Raw genomic sequence first — 18916 nt, forward strand, 5'->3', positions numbered from 1 at the left:
AGTATGGAGGAAGCTGGGGTGCAGTCGTTCAGAGGAGGGTCATTAGCGGGAAGAAGTGAAGACACGCCTGGACGGGACGGATTTTAGGAGCCAGGACCATCGGCTGCAGGGTTGTCACACCTGTGACAGGTGTTAGAAGGTCTGAAAGACTGACTGCACATGAGTGATCAGCCTCTTTTGGTTTCACTTTGGTATGTCCACACCTCCTGTTCAGGTGTGGATCATGTGACCTTTACCTCTCCCTATTTAGTCTGACTTTACCAATCACTCCTTGCTCTGGATAGCTTCATTTAGTTTTGGAAGAGCTGCAGTGTGGTTCTTGTTGAAGTCCTGTTCCTCTATCATCCTCAGGAGTTAAGTGTTCCGCTTGTTGTGTTTTGTATTCCCCCTCCCTTCCTGGGTTGTTTACTAGGCCTCAGCAAGATGCTGGTTCCTTCACCAGGAAAGGAACGGGTTGTCTCTGCCCTGTCATTACCGTTAGGGCATCCGAGGGTTACCAGGGTTTTCCAGGTTTGTATGGGCATCTCTACCATCAAGAGGTGCCCATACGCATAGGAGTTAGGGCCAGGAGCAGGGTTTTATACGTGGTGACCCTTTTCCTTCCCTAGCGGTGAGGCCTAGTGTCTTTCGTCTTCCTTCTTGTTGTCTTTTGGTGTTTTGCCCTACTACATCCGTGACATTATCCGGGGCCAAGGTGTTGGAGGCACAGGAGGATGCTCCGGACTTTTGTCCTCCGGGGAAATTATGTCACAAGATGCTCGAGGAACATCACTGTACGGTGCTTGCTGGGCACCCTGGGAGCAGATAGACTGTCGATCTCATCTCTCGCAGATTCTGTTGGCCGGGGTTGCGTAAGTGTGTTGAGGACTATGTGTCAGCCTGTGGTAAGATGACACATACTCGGCCTTCCGGATCTCTGCTTCCATTGCCCATCCCGTCCAGACCTTGGACCCATTTGTCCATGGATTTCATCACAGATTTACTGATTTCTTCGGGGAAAAATGTGATTCTGGTGGTTGTCGATCGTTTTAGTAAAATGGCACACTATATTGCATTACCTAGTCTACCCAATGCTAAAACTCTTGCACAGGTGTTTGTCGACAACATTGTGAAACTACATGGCATTCCCTCTGATGTGATGTCCGATAAAGGGACTCAGTTTGTTTCCAGATTTTGAAAAGTGTTCTATACTCGTCTGGGTGTAGAATTGTCCTTCTCTTTGGCTTTTCATCCTTAGTCGAACGGACAGACGGAGCGCAGAATCTGGAGACTTACTTTCAGTTTTGTTTCAGAGAATCAGGAAGAGTGGTCTTCATTTTTGTCGTTAGCGGAGTTTGCTATAAATAACCTTAGACAGGAATCAACTGATAAGTCGCTGTTTTGGGGGCATATGGGTTCTATCCACAGTTTGGTACATTTTCTGGTGCTCAAAATTCCAGCATTCCTGAGGACAAACGATTTTCCTCTTCTTTGTCTTCTATTTGGTGGAAAATAAAAAAAAAATGAAAAAGATGGGCAACAGGTATAAGTGTGTGGCTGACAGGAGACGTATGAGTGGTCCGGACCTGAGAGTGGGTGATTCTGTGTGGTTGTCTACAAGAAACATTAAACTTAAGGTACCTTCTTGGAAGTTGGGCTCAAGATTTATTGGTCCATATAAGATCACTGCCATTGTTAACCCTGTAGCCTTCCGTCTTGAACTTCCTCAGGCTTTGAAAATCGTAGAAGGGGGGGGGGGGGTACTGTCACACCTGTGACAGGTGTTAGAAGGTCTGAAAGACTGACTGCACATTAGTGATCTGACAGCCTCTTTTGGTTTCACTTTGTGTGTTGTTTGTATGTCCACACCTCCTGATCAAGTGTGGATCATGTGACCTTTTCATTCCCTAGTGGTGAGGCCTAGTGTCTTTCCTCTTCCTTCTTGTTGTCTTTTGGTGTTCTCCCCAACTACATCTGTGACAGGGGTTCACAGTGCCCTGGCATCCAGGTGAGATGATGTGGAGATACCTTCATTCACTAGTTAGCAGCCCGGGGGGTGTCTGGGGCAGATGTTAAGTAGCCTTGATAGGTGGGTGGGTTTATCGCCATTACCTGCTTGGGGGGTAGGTGCTGGAATGAGTGGGCCAGTCGGGGGTTTGCCATCTCGGGCTGGGGGATCAGTTTCAGTACAGACTCAGGCCGGGGCAGAAGAGGACAGGCCTAGGGTGGACAATGTGGCTAAAGGGGAAGTGTATGTATGCTTTGAAGGCCCTTTAGGGGCACATTTGAAGCAGGACGTATAGGGGAGCGCATATGGATGGGGGGAGTATGTTGATATATTTTCATTACTCCCACTAGAGAGCTTTAATTTAGACAGGTAAAAGATGGATGAGGGAAAAAAAGGATGAGGAGGAAAGGCGCTGGTATAGATTGATCTAGTGCACTTTTTCAAATAGGTTATAGGCATTCGCCATTTTAGCGAGTGTTATTGGTGAAAAGACACCTGAGTGTTGTTCGGCCCTTTTCCGCTACTTAGATGCGATCGGGGAGGCCTACAGGGTTTACGGGGGTCTAGGTTGGCTCTCTTATGATGAGCAATTGAGGCAGAGGAACATGGTTCGCCTTAATATACGGTTGGACCATAAAGATATCGGTTTATGGTTAAGAGTGACTGCACCGGAGAGGCAGGGGCAGTCCTTTCGGGGGGATTCAGGGGGGTCCGGTCAGGCTAGTCTCTAAGCAGCGTCCGCCAAGAGGTTGTACTTCCTTTTTAATGAAGAAAGCTGCAAGCTCGGCGCAAAATGCCAATGGATGCTTCAAAGGCAATAGGCAAAAAGGGTCGGATGCCGCTGCAAAAGGGATTGACTCCAGTGCGGGTGGAAAGGATAGTGCAGTATCTAAACAGATACCCTAATCGAGAAGCAGCTGAGCTATTAAAAAAGGGTTTTACTTCGGGTTTTAGTATGCCGAAATTTGTGTTCAGCTTTAGAGCATCCAGAAGTGGTGTCTGAGAAATTGGAGAAGCAGGTTCTGTTGGGTAGGATGGATGGTCCGTTTGCAGAACCACTGTTAGTTAATTTAAGGGTTTCACCATTGGCGGTAGTGCCCAAGAAAGAGCCTAACATGTTTTGGCTGATTTACCATTTGTCATTTCCAAAAGGGGCATTGGTCAATGATGGCATCAATCCTGAACTTTGTTTGGTTGCACCATTACGGGGGTGTAGTTGAGTAGCCCTACACGCTTCTGTCCAATTTCATTGGTTCCCGTGCCCCATTTACATAGTTTGACAATACGCGCAAATCCCAATGTAGTAGCGGTCACTCAGAGGTGTTTGCTAGAGACGTCACTTGTTCCGATTACATGATGGATCATGTGACAGATCATGTGTCCCAAGGGGCGGATTCTCAGGCCGCCCACGCTTGGTTCAAAAAGCAACATAGGGCGGCTTCTAAAGCGCAGTTGCCACAAGCAGGATGCCAAACACTGCCACATGTTTACCAGCACATGAATTTGCGGATAGAGGTAGAAGGATGTATCGCGCATGGCCAATGCCGAACCCCTGCCTTCACCCATCAGACCTAAGTCGGTAACCAATACTTGGGTTATAGTATTATGAGTCTCCTGATGATTTGGCCTACTAACCAATGAAACGCATTGGGACGTCTTGTTTGATGAATAATAGGGTCTCCCTGTTGCTCTTCCTGTCAAAGCTGGGCAGTCAATGCTGCATAGGGACAGACAGGGACACCTAGACTGGAAGGGAGTGTGGCTCAGAGGAGTAGCCCTTGTGAGGGTGAGTGATACTGATCCCTGAGCACTAGGTCCTTAATATAGGTATAATACGACTTTGTAGGGGAAAATACCCAGTTAGAGGATCCCCAGGACCCCAAATGCACCCTAGTTGGCTGTCCTTATTATCTAAAATATATATTACATTTCAGGATGCCAATCTGGTAAGACGGCTCCCTTAGCTTTTTTTGTGCACTGGAAATTACGCACTTTTTGTGCGCCACTTTTTATATGTGATTGTGTATATTTAGAGTCTATTTTAATTTAAATATTAGTAAGAGTTAAGTATTAATAAGGTCACCTACTTTAATTGTTCAGCATATAATAAAGCCTGGAGTATTTGGGAACAGTAGTGTGAGATAATGGGGGTGCGGGTAGATGAGAGGCATGTTAAAGAAGAGGGTTGCTCACTAGCGCAATTAAATAGATGCATTTCGGTATGGGTATCAACTGAGATTTGAGAGGGACGTCACGGTTGTGCGGTGGCTTGGGTCTCGAGGTATGTTGTGGGGGGGTGTTTTGAAAGAGGTACACATTTTTGCACATCTGGATAGGTCCCCTGACATTTTAGTTCTGTATGTAGGGGAAAATTATTTATTGATTAAGCCGGTTAGGGAGTTGATTAGGGATATAAAATTTGACCTTTTGAGGTTATGGCCGTTGTTTCAGCCATGATTACAGTGTGGTCTGACATTATACTTCGTCGAACATGGCGGGAGGCGTGTTCAGTGGAACGTATTAATAAGGCTCGCATTAAGGTGAACAGGGCAATAGGCAAGTTTGTGGCCAGGAATGGGGCAGTGGCTGTCAGGCATTTTGAATTAGAGTTGGGGGTGGGTGAATTTTGGAGGTCAGACGAGGTTCACCTTAATGCGGTGGGCATCGACTTGTGGTCTCTGGGTCTTCAAGGGGGATCGAGAGGGCTTTAGGTTTGTGAAGGGAAGCGCAAGATTGAGGGTCTCAAGTTGCGCGTTGTTGGTGGTGGGAGGTCCTTAAAGCTGGTGGTATGGGTTAGTTCTTGAGAATGGGAGGGCCTCAATAGTGGGGCTGGACTCTCATGTTTGGGCACTTGGTTGGTTCAATGAGGCGTCCATCAGTTGGTGTCTACAAGCTGGTGTTCTACAGCTGGAGGCAAGGTGGAAATGCCATGTTGTTTGTGGGCTAATAATAAACTTCTAGGACCTCCCTTGTATGGGTTAACTTATTGTTATTTATGATATGTTTTTACGTGTTAATAAAACGGCTGCTGTGGCCGATTCAATCCGACTCTGTTTTCAGTGTTTTATTATTTGGGCAGGTGGGGACATGGAGGAGAAAAGGTGAGGTATTAGAGAAAGAGCACCCAGGGAATTACCGAATAATTTAATCATGTCCATTTTGCAGACAAAAATAGGCATTTTGACATTTGACAATAGGGCCCGCAAAAATTGCGGGATGCACATGGGCGGTATCCGTATTTTGTGGATCCGTGGTTTAAGGACCGCAAAATACATTCAGTCGTGTTCATGAGGCCCACAACTATTATTAGATTAACCCAGAGAACATTATAGTACATTAATAACTGATAAACCACATGCACAGAATTCACACCAACAAGAATGCATCCAGCGCCTCATACAGCAAGCATTAAAGGTTTATTCTGGTTACTAAAAGTTACTGCTCTGCAATGTGCTCTACTATCTCAGGTTGTTTCATACAGAATAAATGCATGACACATGCATGACCTGCCACTCCACCTCTATAGGGGCAGCAGTTAGACCTGTACCAATTAAAAGGAGCTCTGTCACCACCCTGGGCAGTTTTTAACCATTTGCATGGCATTGCAGCTCTACTATTCCCATTTTAAAATATACCTTTATGTCCTGATCACTCCTATTTTGCCCCTGAAAAACAGGATTTTATAATTATGCTAATACGGTTAAAAGAGCCCAAGGAGCCGTAGTTATCCCTACCGGAGCCCAGCCGCACCCATCAGAACGGAGCCCTGATCCTCCTCTTCTCTCCACCTCCTAGTCTCAGTGACGTCATCATGCCTCTGCAAATCTCACACCAAACACCACCTTTATACGTGCACCGGCTGTGACCCTTGGGCAGCGGCTTCTTCCACTAAACTGCATATTCTTCTGGCAGATGTGAAGTTCAGTGGATGAAGACACTGCCCTAGAAGGTAACAGAAGGCTAGAAGGTGGAGAGAAAAAGAGAAGGAGCGGGGCTCTGTTCTGATGGGCGGAAAATGGATCCTGAACTTTCAGCATCAGTTATGATCAGTTTGCAGGCAGGACTTTTTCTCCTGTCAAAAGTAACTGATGCTCAAAAAAGATGGATCAGTTATTTTAAGTGCAAACTGATGCTACCTGAGAGCATAAGGGTACTTTAACTAGCGTTAAAGTTTTCCGGTATTGAGTTCCGTCATAAGAGCTCACTACCAGAAAAAAAACCGCATCAATTTGTCCTAATTCATTCTTAATGGAAAGCAATCCATTCAGGATGCATCAGGATGTCTTCCGTTCTGTCCCTTTACAGTATTTGGCCAAAGAAAATACTGCAGCATGCTGCAGTTTTTTTCTCCAGCCAGAATTTCAGAACACTTGCCGGAATGCCGGATCTGGTATTATTTTCCATTGAAATATATTAATGCTGGATCCGGTACCAAGTGTTTCGGAAATTGCCGCATTGACGGATCCGGCATTCCAGTCTGCGCCTGGATATAGGAGGAGCTGGTTTGCGCAGCTTCCTGTTTGCTTCTTTGCTCCAGCCTGCGAGCGAGTCAGCAGCATGCCATTGAAGGTGAGTATAGCAATTTTTTTTTTTTTGCTGTGCAACAATAGAAAAACTAAATATAAGCAGCTCCTATGTACTTATACATAGGAGCTGTATGTTATAAGTACATAGGTGATGCTAGGAGTAGTAGTACCTAGGACTACTACTACTAGCATCCACTATGTACTTATACTAACTGCAGTTCCTATGTACTTTTGCATAGGGACTGCAGGTAGTATAAGTACATAGTGGATGCTAGGAGTAATAGTCCTAGATACTACTACTTCTACTAGCATTGCCTATTTACTCATACTACCTGCAGTCCCTATGCAAAAGTACATAGGGACTGCAGGTAGTATAAGTACATAGGGGATGCCAGGAGTAGTAGTCATACGTAGAAGAATATGGCTAACACCCCTTTTATTATTTTTTTTGAAAAAAAATGCCTGGCAGACAGAACGCCAGCTCACCCGCCTGCCCACCTGCCTGGAAGACAGCCCTCCGGCCTGGAAGACAGCCCGCCTTCATTTTTTTTTTATCAAAAATGGAAAGTAAGTAATATTTACATGGGTCTGTTGTCTTGTGTAAAGTTCAAATATATATTTTTTCTTTTTTTATAGGCATATCTTCTTCAAGTGAGGCCAGGAGCTCTCCTCCTCAACAACATCGCCAACATGATAAGGTATGTCAAATTGGATACTATTCCCAACTGTAATATTGTGTCATTATTCTAATTATTTATTTTACTTTTTCTCAGTCATCTTTTTTTTCCCCTCAAAAATACATGTATGTTCTTAAATTATAATATATATATATTTTTTTACAGCCATCTCCTCCCGTTGCCTCTCAGAGAGGTAGTCGAGCCTCTGTCAGAGGAAGTCGGGGAGCACGCGCCAGTCGGGGTTGTGTTAGTATTTTCAATCAAAGTCTTTGAAATGTAAAAAGTTTCAAACATTATGTTTATTTTTAGTTTTTAAGGGTTCCCAAGTCTCCAGCAGAATGGATGAGGAGGACGTTGGCAGTTTTTTTTTATCGACAATGACCTGCTCATGCAGATGGTGGAGGAGCATCCACCGTTGTGGGACCACACCGACCACCGCCACGCAGATCACAAAGCAACCTGGCTCCTCTGGCACGAAATATGTGAGGCAATTGAGCCTAATTGGGAGGACAACAGGATCAGTGCCGTATTTAAGGTGGATTACGGAGCCGGAAAAATAGATTTCCAATTACATATGGTTTGCCGGATCCGTCAGGCATTTCCAGCAAAGGACTAACGGATCCAGGGAGAAGAAAACTATCTGTTTGCATGCGGTTTGACGGGTCCGGCAGGCATTTCCGGCAACGGAACTGCCTGCCGGAATCCAAAAACGGTAGTGTGAAAGTACCCTAACTAATGCTCCATATATAGGATCTGTTATTTCTTTATTTATTTTTTTCTGTTCTTCTGATGGATCAGAAGAACTGGAAGCTATATGGTGATGTGAACGCTCCCTAACTGGAATAAACTCCAAACAAAAAAACTGAGAGGTCTCACTGGATTCCTGTGCATTCATCAGAAGGCAAGGTGATCAGTGCTGTCCCAGTCTCACTCTAGTGTCCTACAGCTAGCGCTCAGCTTGCTGCCTCAGTGATACCTCTCGCCCTTGTACAAAGTTACCATTCAATCACCCTTACTTGCTCCCAAATATATGCAGCATTATACATTTCAAGTCATTAAAAATTAACCCTAGTAAATTACAATCTAGATACTCCAAGTAAATATTAGTTTGCATTTATTATGGAAGGAACTGAATCAGACCTGTCAGGTTGGATTCCATCATCCTCAATTCTTTCCAAGGTCCTTGTAAGATTCCTTTGATAGGGGGTGTATCTGGAAGTTGGTGCCAGGTCATCAGCTAATCTACTGTTAGAAACTGCAGAGATGAACCTCCCAATAAGAAATTTCTCCATGGACTCCACATTTCCTCTTGTGAATTCAAATACAATAGTTACAGGGAAATAGCCGTAATAAGCCGTTTCAGCCGTCACAGAAACATCATATACATCTCCTAGGTTGAAGGAAAGACCAAGAACATACAGTTAAAAAAAATCAATGCTCTTAAAAAAGGTGAAACCTGTAGTTTTTAGGGGGTTGGCAACTTTCTGGCTACCGTTGACCACCGTATGATGACTATATGACACTTACCTTGGGCAAATCTTCTGAGCTGTTCGCATAAAGGCCCTGTCCATAAGCTGGTCTCTCCTCTCGAATCACTCAGCGGCCTCCATTCTAACATTGCGTCTGCACTAAACTCCCAACAGCGCAGGTGTAGTGTACTTGAATGGAGGAGACTGAGCGATTTACCTGGTCACAAGACCCTCCATCAGCAGCCATTTTATGGACAGTGTAGCTGGCCAGCTAAGACCTGTCCTAGGTTGCTAATATAGCCTATATATTTATACAGCTAGACCTGCCAATAACCTTAATACAGTTCCTATGTTTATATGTTAAAGACAAAAGCAGTTATTTACTGTGACTTCATGTTTTGAATGTCATGTAACAGTTATATATTGTGTTCACAGAAGCAGAAAAGATAATATGCCTTTAAGATTCATTATATGAATGTAAGGTAAGCTCAATGACACAGCAGACACAACGGAAAGCATAGAGTTAAACTGTTTTTACTGAGCAGGAGGTAAGACCAATCACATCCAGCCTCACACTGAGCAGGAGTCTCGGCTAATCACAGCCAATCTTACACAGCAGTGTTATATATAAAGAAAAGTTGAAGTTACTAAAGAAGTTATTTCAAGCATTTGGTGTGCTCTTTAAACCTACTGTTTCCATAGAACGGCACTAGAGGAATTAGAGAGTAAGGGTCCATTCACACGTCAGTATTTTTACCTTTCCAGATAAACGTTCCTGTTTTTTCCGGATCCGAAAATCTGGATGACATGAGGATGCTTTTAGCATGTCTTCCGCATTTTTGACGGATCCATTGACTAGAATGGCATGACGGAACGCAAAATCGGACAAATAGTAGGACAGGGTATATTTTTTTCCTGGATCCGAATAAACGGAACCCACGGAACGGAACGGAATCACGGAATCGGAGAGCACCATGTGTGCAGTCCGAATATTTGCGGAATCCATTGAAATGAATGGATCCGAATAACGTTCCGTTTTTTATCGAAACGGATGCGGAATACAAAAACGGACGTGTGAATGGACCCTAATAGACAGTCTGGTTAGACTAAAAAGTTAGAGATATCAAAATTCTTCTAATGCCACAGCGCAAAAGTCACTTCATAGTGCTGCGCCTGCCACAGTGGAACTATTACCCTCAGAGGGTGAAGCGATAGCGCAGCTAAAGGTCTAAACCTATGAGAGCAAGTTCAAAGTCACTACTAGGATCAGTAGAGAGACAGAACCGACAAATATTCAGACTACCTTCAAATAAATGTTCTGTGGAGAGAACCACTTCATACACAAGTGCCAACAATTGCAGGAGAAGTCCCCAGATGAAAAGAAAAGGTTTGTACTTGAGAACCAACTGTGTTTTGGATGCCTAAGAAAAGGCCATGTTACTAAGTGTGTGAGTGTAATAAAAAGGCCACATGCAGCGTTTGCAAAGGACACCATCCTACACTACTACACGAAGAACGTCCAAAGAAAGATAAATCCTGGATACCTAAAGATACTGAGGAAGAAAATAAAGTATCGGTATTCTTTTGCAGAGTGAGGGAAGCAGAAAGCAATGGCACATCAATGGTTGTACTAGTGTGCATTTCAAATCCTAAAAGGAGGAACAAGAAAGTATACACCTATGCGCAACTGGATGCCCAGAGTGACATTACAAGTGGCTACAGAACCAGTGAAGCTCAAACTCACCACAATGATGGGGAGAGACACATTAGTGAACAGTCAAAGGATCAAAGGACTGAGAGTTAGAGGACTTCATTCAAACTTCACATTAGATCTACCTCCAGCTTATACAAAAGACGATGTACCTCTAGATCGAGATCGCATACCTACCTGTGAAACAGCCAATAAATGGGAGCACCTATCTGTCATATCTCATGAAATATCCCCGCTAAATGAGTTTGGTGTTGGACTGTTGATAGGCTATGATTGTCTTGAAGCCTTGGTACCACAAAAGGTAATCACAGGAGGAAAGGGTGAACCCTACGCTGTTCAAACTGATCTAGGATGGGGTGTTGTTGGAGGAAAACAGCAGATCGCAAACTCAAGACAGGTGACAGGTTTGTGTCACTGAATATCTGTCAAAGAGTTACCAACTGTAAGTCCAGCAAAAGTAATCAAGATCCTTGAATCTGACTTTGCAGACATAAGCTCTAAAAAAAGAGTGTATCCCAAGAAGATATAAAGTTCGTACACACTCTAGAAGAAAGTATTATGCAGAATCAACAAGGTCATCTTGAACTACTCTTACCCTTGCCCTAGCAAGATTTAAATGTTTGAAGAAAAGGATGGGAAAAGATCCCAAACTCAAGAATGATTATTTGAAATTCATGGAAGACATCCTCGAAGAAGGACATGCAGAGATACTTAATAACCAACCTAAAGAAGGAGAAGTGTGGTACATCCCGCATCAAGGTGTTTACCACTCAAAAACAGATAAGATTAGAGTAGTATTTGATTGCTCAGCAAAGTATGATGGTGTTGCATTGAACGATCATCTACTAAAAGGACCAGATCTTACAAAAACTCTGCCTGGAGTACTCTGTAGATTCAGAAAGTATCCCATAGAAGTCATGTGTGACGTTGAAAAGATGGTCCACCAGTTTCATGTGAAGAATGAAGATAGAGACTTCCTGAGGTTTCTATGGTGGGAGGACGGAGATACAGATTCAGAGCCAGCAGAATACAAAATGAAAGTACACTTGTTTGGAGCAGCATCATCTCCAGGTTGCGCCAATTATGGTATGAAGTACCTGGCCAATTAGAATAATAAAGGATTGCCCATCAGCAGCACATTTTCTGAAGAAAAACTTTTATGTAGATGATGGTCTCATAAGTCTAGACTCTACAGAATCTGCAATAAAACTAGTGAAAGAAAGCCAAGATTTATGTGCAAGAGGAAGCCTGTGCCTTCATAAATTCATCTTAAACAGCAGAGAGGTACTGGAATCCATCAGTGACTCTGAACATGCATAAACAATGAAGAATGTAGATCTTAATTATGATAATCTCTCAGTTCAGAACGTACTTGGATTTGGATGGAATGTAGAGAATGACAAGTTCTTCTTTGAAGTATCTATTGAAGAGAAAGTTGCAACTAGATGTACCGTGTACTAGATGTGTTCTTTCCGCAGTGGCTTCTATATATGATCCATTGGGATTCTTGGCCCCAGTAATCCTCAGAGCAAGAGAAATACTACAAGAATTATGCAGAAAGAAGTTAGTATCGGACGAGCCCATACCTGAAAATTTGAGGCCAAGGTGGGAGAGTTAAAAAAGAGACTTGCAAAACTTGAGTGATAAAAGACACTTGAGAGTTGAGAACCTGATGGAAAATTCCTCAAATTCATGTTTAAGTCCTACCAATAAGAACATAGAATTATAGGTAATTTTGGTTGGAGTGTAGCTGGCCAGATAAGACCTGTCCTAGGTTGCTAATATAGCTTATATGTTTGTACAGCTAGACCTGCCAAAAAACCTTAATACAGTTCCTATGTTTATATGTTAAAGACAAAAGCAGAGTTATTTACTGTGACTTCATGTTTGGATGTCATATAACAGTTATATATTGTGTTCACAGAAGCAGAAAAGATAATATGCCTTTAAGATTCATTACAGTATATGAATGTAAGGTAAGCTCAATGACACAACAGACACAACAGAAAGCATAGAGTTAAACTGTTTTAAGGGGAGGGAGGGGAGGGTTTTCTAAATGTAAATGTAATGAAAAGTTGAGTTGAATATATTTATATCTATATATAATTAGTTGGGTCACTAAGAATTGATAGATTGTAAAAATTTCTACTGTAAATGTAAAAAAAAAAAAAAAAAAAAAAAAAAAAAAATGACAACAGAAAACATGGAGTTAAACTGTTTTTACTGAGCAGGAGGTAAGACCAATCACAGCCAGCCTCTGTCACGGAAGGTTGAGGGAACTGAAGCAAACCAAACACCACAAAATTACACAAAACAGGCTAGGCCCCACAGGTAGGGAACAGGGAAGGGTCAACTCCTGACAATCCCTGAGCCTTTCCCTGACTGCTACCAACATGAACAAATCTCGATGGCAGAAGTGTTCATGCACTCGAACCTAAGCCCTGCTGCCACTGATACAAACCCTCAGCTAGGGAGCAGGCGAAAAGACAACCGGTTCCTTGCACAGGATGAAGGAAACCGTGTCTACCTAAGGCCTAGCCAGTACAAACAACAAAAGGGAAGGAAGGAGGACTTAACTGAAGACAAACTGGGAGCAGGAGATCCACAAAACACCAGCAGAGAACTCCAGAAGAAAATATAAACCGTAAGGGCTATAGTGAGAGGCAGGTATAAATAGCATCACTAACTAATGAGCAGAACCTGTGAGGGGGGGATCCTTCCCAAAGCCACAACAAAGCAATCTGTCAGATAGATTCACGTGTAGCAAGTCTGAGAGATCTTCTCAGATCACTCACAGGCCAGGGAGTGACAGCCTCACACTGAGCAGGAGTATTGGCCAATCACAGCCAATCTTACACTCCCTGTGTGGGAAATTCCCCTGCTAGAATCATTAGACACCAGAGGAGAGGAGCTGAACAGTCATTCACTCTACTAAAAGCTGTGTTTTATGGAAGCAAGAGGCCAAAATAGGTATTTAGAACAGTTATATAATGTTCCTATTGTTAATGTAGTGATTAGAACTGTATACTGAACTAGTTATACAGACGTGGACAAAATTGTTGGTACCCTTTGGTCAATGAAAGAAAAAGTCACAATGGTCACAGAAATAACTTTAATCTGACAAAAGTAATAATAAATTAAAATTCTATAAATGTTAACCAATGAAAGTCAGACATTGTTTTTCAACCATGCTTCAACAGAATTATGTAAAAAAATAAACTCATGAAACAGGCATGGACAAAAATGATGGTACCCCTAGAAAACACAGAACATAATGTGACCAAAGGGACATGTTAATTCAAGGTGTGTCCACTAATTAGCATCACAGGTGTCTACAACCTTGTAATCAGCCATTGGGCCTATATATATGGCTCCAGGTAATCACTGTGTTGTTTGGTGATATGGTGTGTACCACACTCGACATGGACCAGAGGAAGCAAAGGAAAGAGCTGTCTCAAGAGATCAGAAAGAAAATTATAAACAAGCATGTTAAAGGTAAAGGCTATAAGACCATCTCCAAGCAACTAGATGTTCCTGTGAGTACAGTTGCACATATTATTCATAAGTTTAAGATCCATGGGACTGTAGCCAACCTCCCTGGACGTGGCCGCAGGAGGAAAATTGATGACAAATCTAAGAGACGGATAATCCGAATGGTAACAAAAGAGCCTAGAAAGACTTCTAAAGAGATTCAAGGTGAACTTCATGCTCAAGGAACATCAGTGTCAGATCGCACCATCCGTCGTTGTTTGAGCCAAAGTGGACTACATGGGAGACGACCAAGGAGGACACCATTGTTGAAAACGAATCATAAAAAAGCAAGACTGGAATATGCCAAACTACATGTTGACAAGCCACAAAGCTTCTGGGAGAATGTCCTGTGGACAGATGAGACAAAAATCGAAGTTTTTGCCAAGGCACATCAGCTGTATGTTCACAGACGAAAAAATGAAGCATATCAAGAAAAGAACACTGTCCCTACTGTGAAACATGGAGGAGGCTCTGTTATGTTCTGGGGCTGCTTTGCTGCGTCTGGCACAGGGTGTCTTGAATCTGTGCAGGGTACAATGAAATCTCAAGACTATCAAGGAATTCTAGAGAGAAATGTACTAGCCAGTGTCAGAAAGCTTGGTCTCAGTCGCAGGTCATGGGTCTTGCAACAGGACAATGACCCAAAACACACCGCTAAAAACACCCAAGAATGGCTAAGAGGAAAAAATTGGACTATTCTAAAGTGGCCTTCTATGAGCCCTGACCTCAATCCTATTGAGCATCTTTGGAAGGAGCTGAAACATGCAGTCTGGAAAAGGCACCCTTCAAACCGGACACAACTGGAGCAGTTTGCTCATGAGGAGTGGGCCAAAATACCTGCTGAGAGGTGCAGATGTCTCATTGACAGTTACAGGAAGCGTTTGATTGCAGTGATTGCCTCAAAAGGTTGCGCAACAAAATATTAAGTTAGGGGTACCATCATTTTTGTCCATGCCTGTTTCATGAGTTTATTTTTTTACATAATTCTGTTGAAGCATGGTTGAAAAACAATGTCTGACTTTCATTGGTTAACATTTATAGAATTTTAATTTATTATTACTTTTGTCAGATTAAAGTTATTTCTGTGACCATTGTGACTTTTTCTTTCATTGACCAAAGGGTACCAACAATTTTGTCCACGTCTGTATGTATGTTTACTTACAGTTCCACCATACAAATTGCATACAAACTGCGAACTGCTCATACCAGATCATAAGCAATTGTATAGAGCAAACTGCAAACCAAGTTGAGCAAGTAGAACTATTGGTTAACCTCAGATATACCTCTCAGAGAGATCATAAAGTGCTTAAATAACTTAAAGTGAGAGTACAGATACTGAAGAGAGAAATATATCCACCATTTTATGTTGAATGACAAGATTGAACAGTTGAACCACCGTCTTATGCATACTGCCATTTTGTGATACTTTATTCAACACGTGTTTTGTACATGGACTATCTGCTGCGGAGGCGGAAGTGTTATACATGAAGAAAAGTTAATAAAGAAGTTATTTCAAGCATTTGGTGTGCTCTTTAAGGGTCCATTCACACATCCGTGTGTGTTTTGCGGATCCACGGATCCGCAAAACACGGACAGCGGCAATGTGCGTTCTGCACATTGCCGGCACTAATAGAATAGGACAAGAATAGGACATATCTGTAAAGAATAAATCAAGGCCACTGGACTTACTGTAGATTTCTTGAAAATGTTTCACTCGTTCTTCCAACAAGCTTTCTCAGTTTGGAGTGGCTGTACAAGAATTCTCTGGTAATAAATATGTAACTGAATCAACATCTGGTAATTATACCCAGCATGGGGTCAGAGGTCATTATACCCAGCATTGGGTCAAAGGTGTTGATTCCATTATCCTAATTTGAGTCAGTAGGTGATAATGACCTCCCAGAAAAAAGGTGTCAAGACAGCATTGTATGTGGTAGACAATAGATGTCTAACTCCCCTGCCTCTATTCAAGCTTGGCTTCTCCTTTTTTACGTAGATGGCCTCCTTCACACCTCGTTTGTACCAGTCGGTCTCCTTATCCAAAACACGTACTTGACTGTCTTCAAAGGTGTGACCTGTTTCTTTTAGATGTAAGTACACGGCTGAATCTTGACCAGAGGTTTTGGCTCTTCTATGCTGAGCTATACGCTGATGTGGTTGTTGTTTTGTTTTGCCAATATACAGTTCTGAGCATTCCTCATTGCACTGGACTGCGTACACAATGTTGTCCATCTTGTGTTTAGGCGTTGGGTCTTTTGGGTGAACCAGTTATTGCCTCAGTGTGTTGCTGGGTTTAAAGCAGACAGGGATGTGATGTTTATTAAAAATCCTTTTGAGTTTCTCAGACACCCCAGCTACATATGGGAAAACCATATTCTTGTGTCTGTCATGCTTCTCGCCCTCACTATTAGTCTTGGTGCTCTTTCTTTTCCTTCCTTCTGTTTTGACAAAGGCCCAATTTTGATACCCACAAGTTTTAAGTGCCCCTCTGAGGTGTTTGAATTCCTTCGCCTTGACCTCTGTGCTGGTGGGGATTTTCTCTGCCCGGTGGTGTAGAGTTTGGATGACTCAGAGTTTGTGGTCTAGCGGATGGTGGGAATCAAATAGCAGGTACTGGTCTGTGTGTGTTGGTTTTCGATAGACCTCTATTTCCAGGTTCCTTCCCTCTTCCACTGTTATAAGACAGTCCAGAAACGCTAGTTTGTTGTTCTGCATATCTCCCCGCGTGAAAGTGATGTTATGATCCACTGAGTTGATGTGGTCGGTGAAAGCCTGTAACTCTTGTTTATGAATTTTAACCCAAGTGTCATCCACATATCTGAACCAATGACTCAGTGTAATTCCCATGAAAGTGGTCAGGGCTTTCCTTTCTACTTCCTCCATATGTCTGCCACATACAATGCTGTCTTGACACCTTTTTCTGGGAGGATATTATCACCTACTGACTCCAACTAGGATAATGGAATCAACAGCTTTGACCCCATGCTGGGTATAATGACTTCTGACCCCATGCTGGGTATAATTACCAGATGTTGATTCAGTTACATATTTATTCCCAGAGAATTCTTGCACAGTCACTCAGAATTGAGAAAGCTCGTTGGAAGAAGGAGGGAAACGCTTTCAAGAAATCTACAGTAAGTCCAGTTGCCTTGATTTATTCTTTACAGATATACCATGACCTGGATAAATGAGAACCTTCACAGACAAGAATAGGACATGTTCTATTTTTTTCGGGAACGGAATTGCGGTCCCAGAAGTGCGGATCCGCAATTCCAGATCCAGGCAGCACATCCGGGCAGCACAGAGATATCATCGTGCTGCCCCATAGAAGTGAATGGGTCCGCAATTCCGTTCTGCAAAATGCGGAATAAAATTGCGGACGTGTGAATGGACCCTAAACCTTCTGTTTCCATAGAACAGCACTAGAGGAATTACAGAGTAAGAGACAGTCTGGTTAGACTAAAAAGTCAGAGATATCAAAATTCTTCTAATGCAACAGCGCAAAAGGCACTTCATAGTGCGGCGCCTGCCACAGACAGGACCTCATCTGTTATCATCCGGTTTCAGACGGAATAACGGATCCGGTATTTAAATTTTCAAACATCAAAAGAACAAAAGACTTGCCAAACAAGGGGACATACCTTATGAAATACAGGAAATGATGCAGAATATCAACAAAGGCTATAGTAGTAAGCGTCATATAGTTATCTTACAAACACATTGATCAAAAGTAGCCAGAAAGTGGTCAACCCCTTTAAAAAAAACAAATTATGGCTGTTGTGCCCCTTCCTAGGAAAAGAAAACTACAATATCATGCAGTTTTTCCACAAATGTGTGTGGTTTAGCAGCACATGTTTTTGGTTGTGTGCATCATTTTGCAGGTGTTCAACATATTTTACCTGTAAAAACCAAGGGGGTAGTTTACGAACAGACATATGCCACTTTTGTGGTGTGTATCTGGCTCAAATTCTGTTGCACGCCAAGTTGCGGCAGAATCCGCGACTTCCCCACTCACGTCAGCTCTTAGAAAAGGGGGAGTGGTGTGGGTGGGGATGGGCTGTCTCAGTCATCATTTTGTACGCTTGGTTTAAATATAAAAGACAGCAAGGAAGCAGTCTTACATTTAGAATCGGCAGTGGATATACCGAAGAGCTGGCGCCAGGGTTGGATTGGCCATAAACCTTGAAGGGAAATTTGCCAGTGGACATTTTCAGGGATGTTTTTTGTGCTGCCAGCAGTATTTTGTGATGGACTGTGGTATTTGGCTCTGCCGGGGTGGTATAATGTGCCATCAATTTGGACCCAACTACAAAACAGAGCCACTTTTAGTATTTTTTCGAGGGCCTCTTTAAGTTTCCAGTCCGCCCATGGCTGGCGCCTCTACATAACTTCGGTGGACCCACTGCCAGCGCAGAGGCTTATTAAGACCAGTGCCTAAAACGCAGGTCTTACTCAATGTGCTCCCCAAATGCCCACAGTTTTTTGCTCACATATGGGGCCTGTATTACAGAAGAATTTTTTCCAAGAAAAAAAAATAACGCAAAAATGTGAGCCATACTGTTGTACAGTATGTGCCCATAGGCTTTTGTGTGTGCCACTGCATTACAGGAAAATTCAGATTTTTAAGGGCCAGTTATTTTGGTGGGGAAAAATTCTGCTTGCATTATTTAATATTTAGGTGTATTTTGCTATAGAACTTTGCTTTACCTGGATTCAAAATTTTTGTATTGACAGCAGAAATCTGTTGTTCATCTTGAAGTGAAAACACCCGCATCTTACGCAGAAGTTTGTACTGGACAAATGTCACGGCTTCATCGGATGTATTGTCAATAGAAACAGTCACAGTCTTAGGTTCATTGACTTGCAGGGGAAATCTTATCCGACCATCTGTGAGATCATAGCCTGACTTAATTACAATTCCATTCTTGCTTTGGATGAACTCCTGCCTGAAAATAAGGAAATCAGACACTCTGGAAAAGTTTATATTAGCAATCAAAGAGAATGTATAGATGGTG

General features: G+C 42.8%; 2 protein-coding genes across 9 annotated transcripts in view; both read right to left on the minus strand.

Moving 5' to 3' along the window:
• INPP4A (inositol polyphosphate-4-phosphatase type I A) overlaps positions 1-18916 on the minus strand; it is a 393978-nt gene that overhangs the window by 296895 nt on the left and 78167 nt on the right. The window lies entirely within an intron of this gene.
• Positions 1-18916, minus strand: part of LOC122931482 — a 162109-nt gene that overhangs the window by 100496 nt on the left and 42697 nt on the right. The window contains exons 4-5 of the mRNA XM_044285547.1: positions 18609-18847; positions 8331-8580 (exon numbers count right to left, since the gene is read on the minus strand). Coding sequence (XP_044141482.1) covers positions 8331-8580; positions 18609-18847 — 489 coding nt within the window. The remainder of the gene's footprint in view (positions 1-8330; positions 8581-18608; positions 18848-18916) is intronic.

The sequence above is a fragment of the Bufo gargarizans genome, chromosome 3 (assembly GCF_014858855.1).
Source record: "Bufo gargarizans isolate SCDJY-AF-19 chromosome 3, ASM1485885v1, whole genome shotgun sequence".
Classification (NCBI taxonomy): Eukaryota; Metazoa; Chordata; class Amphibia; order Anura; family Bufonidae; genus Bufo; species Bufo gargarizans.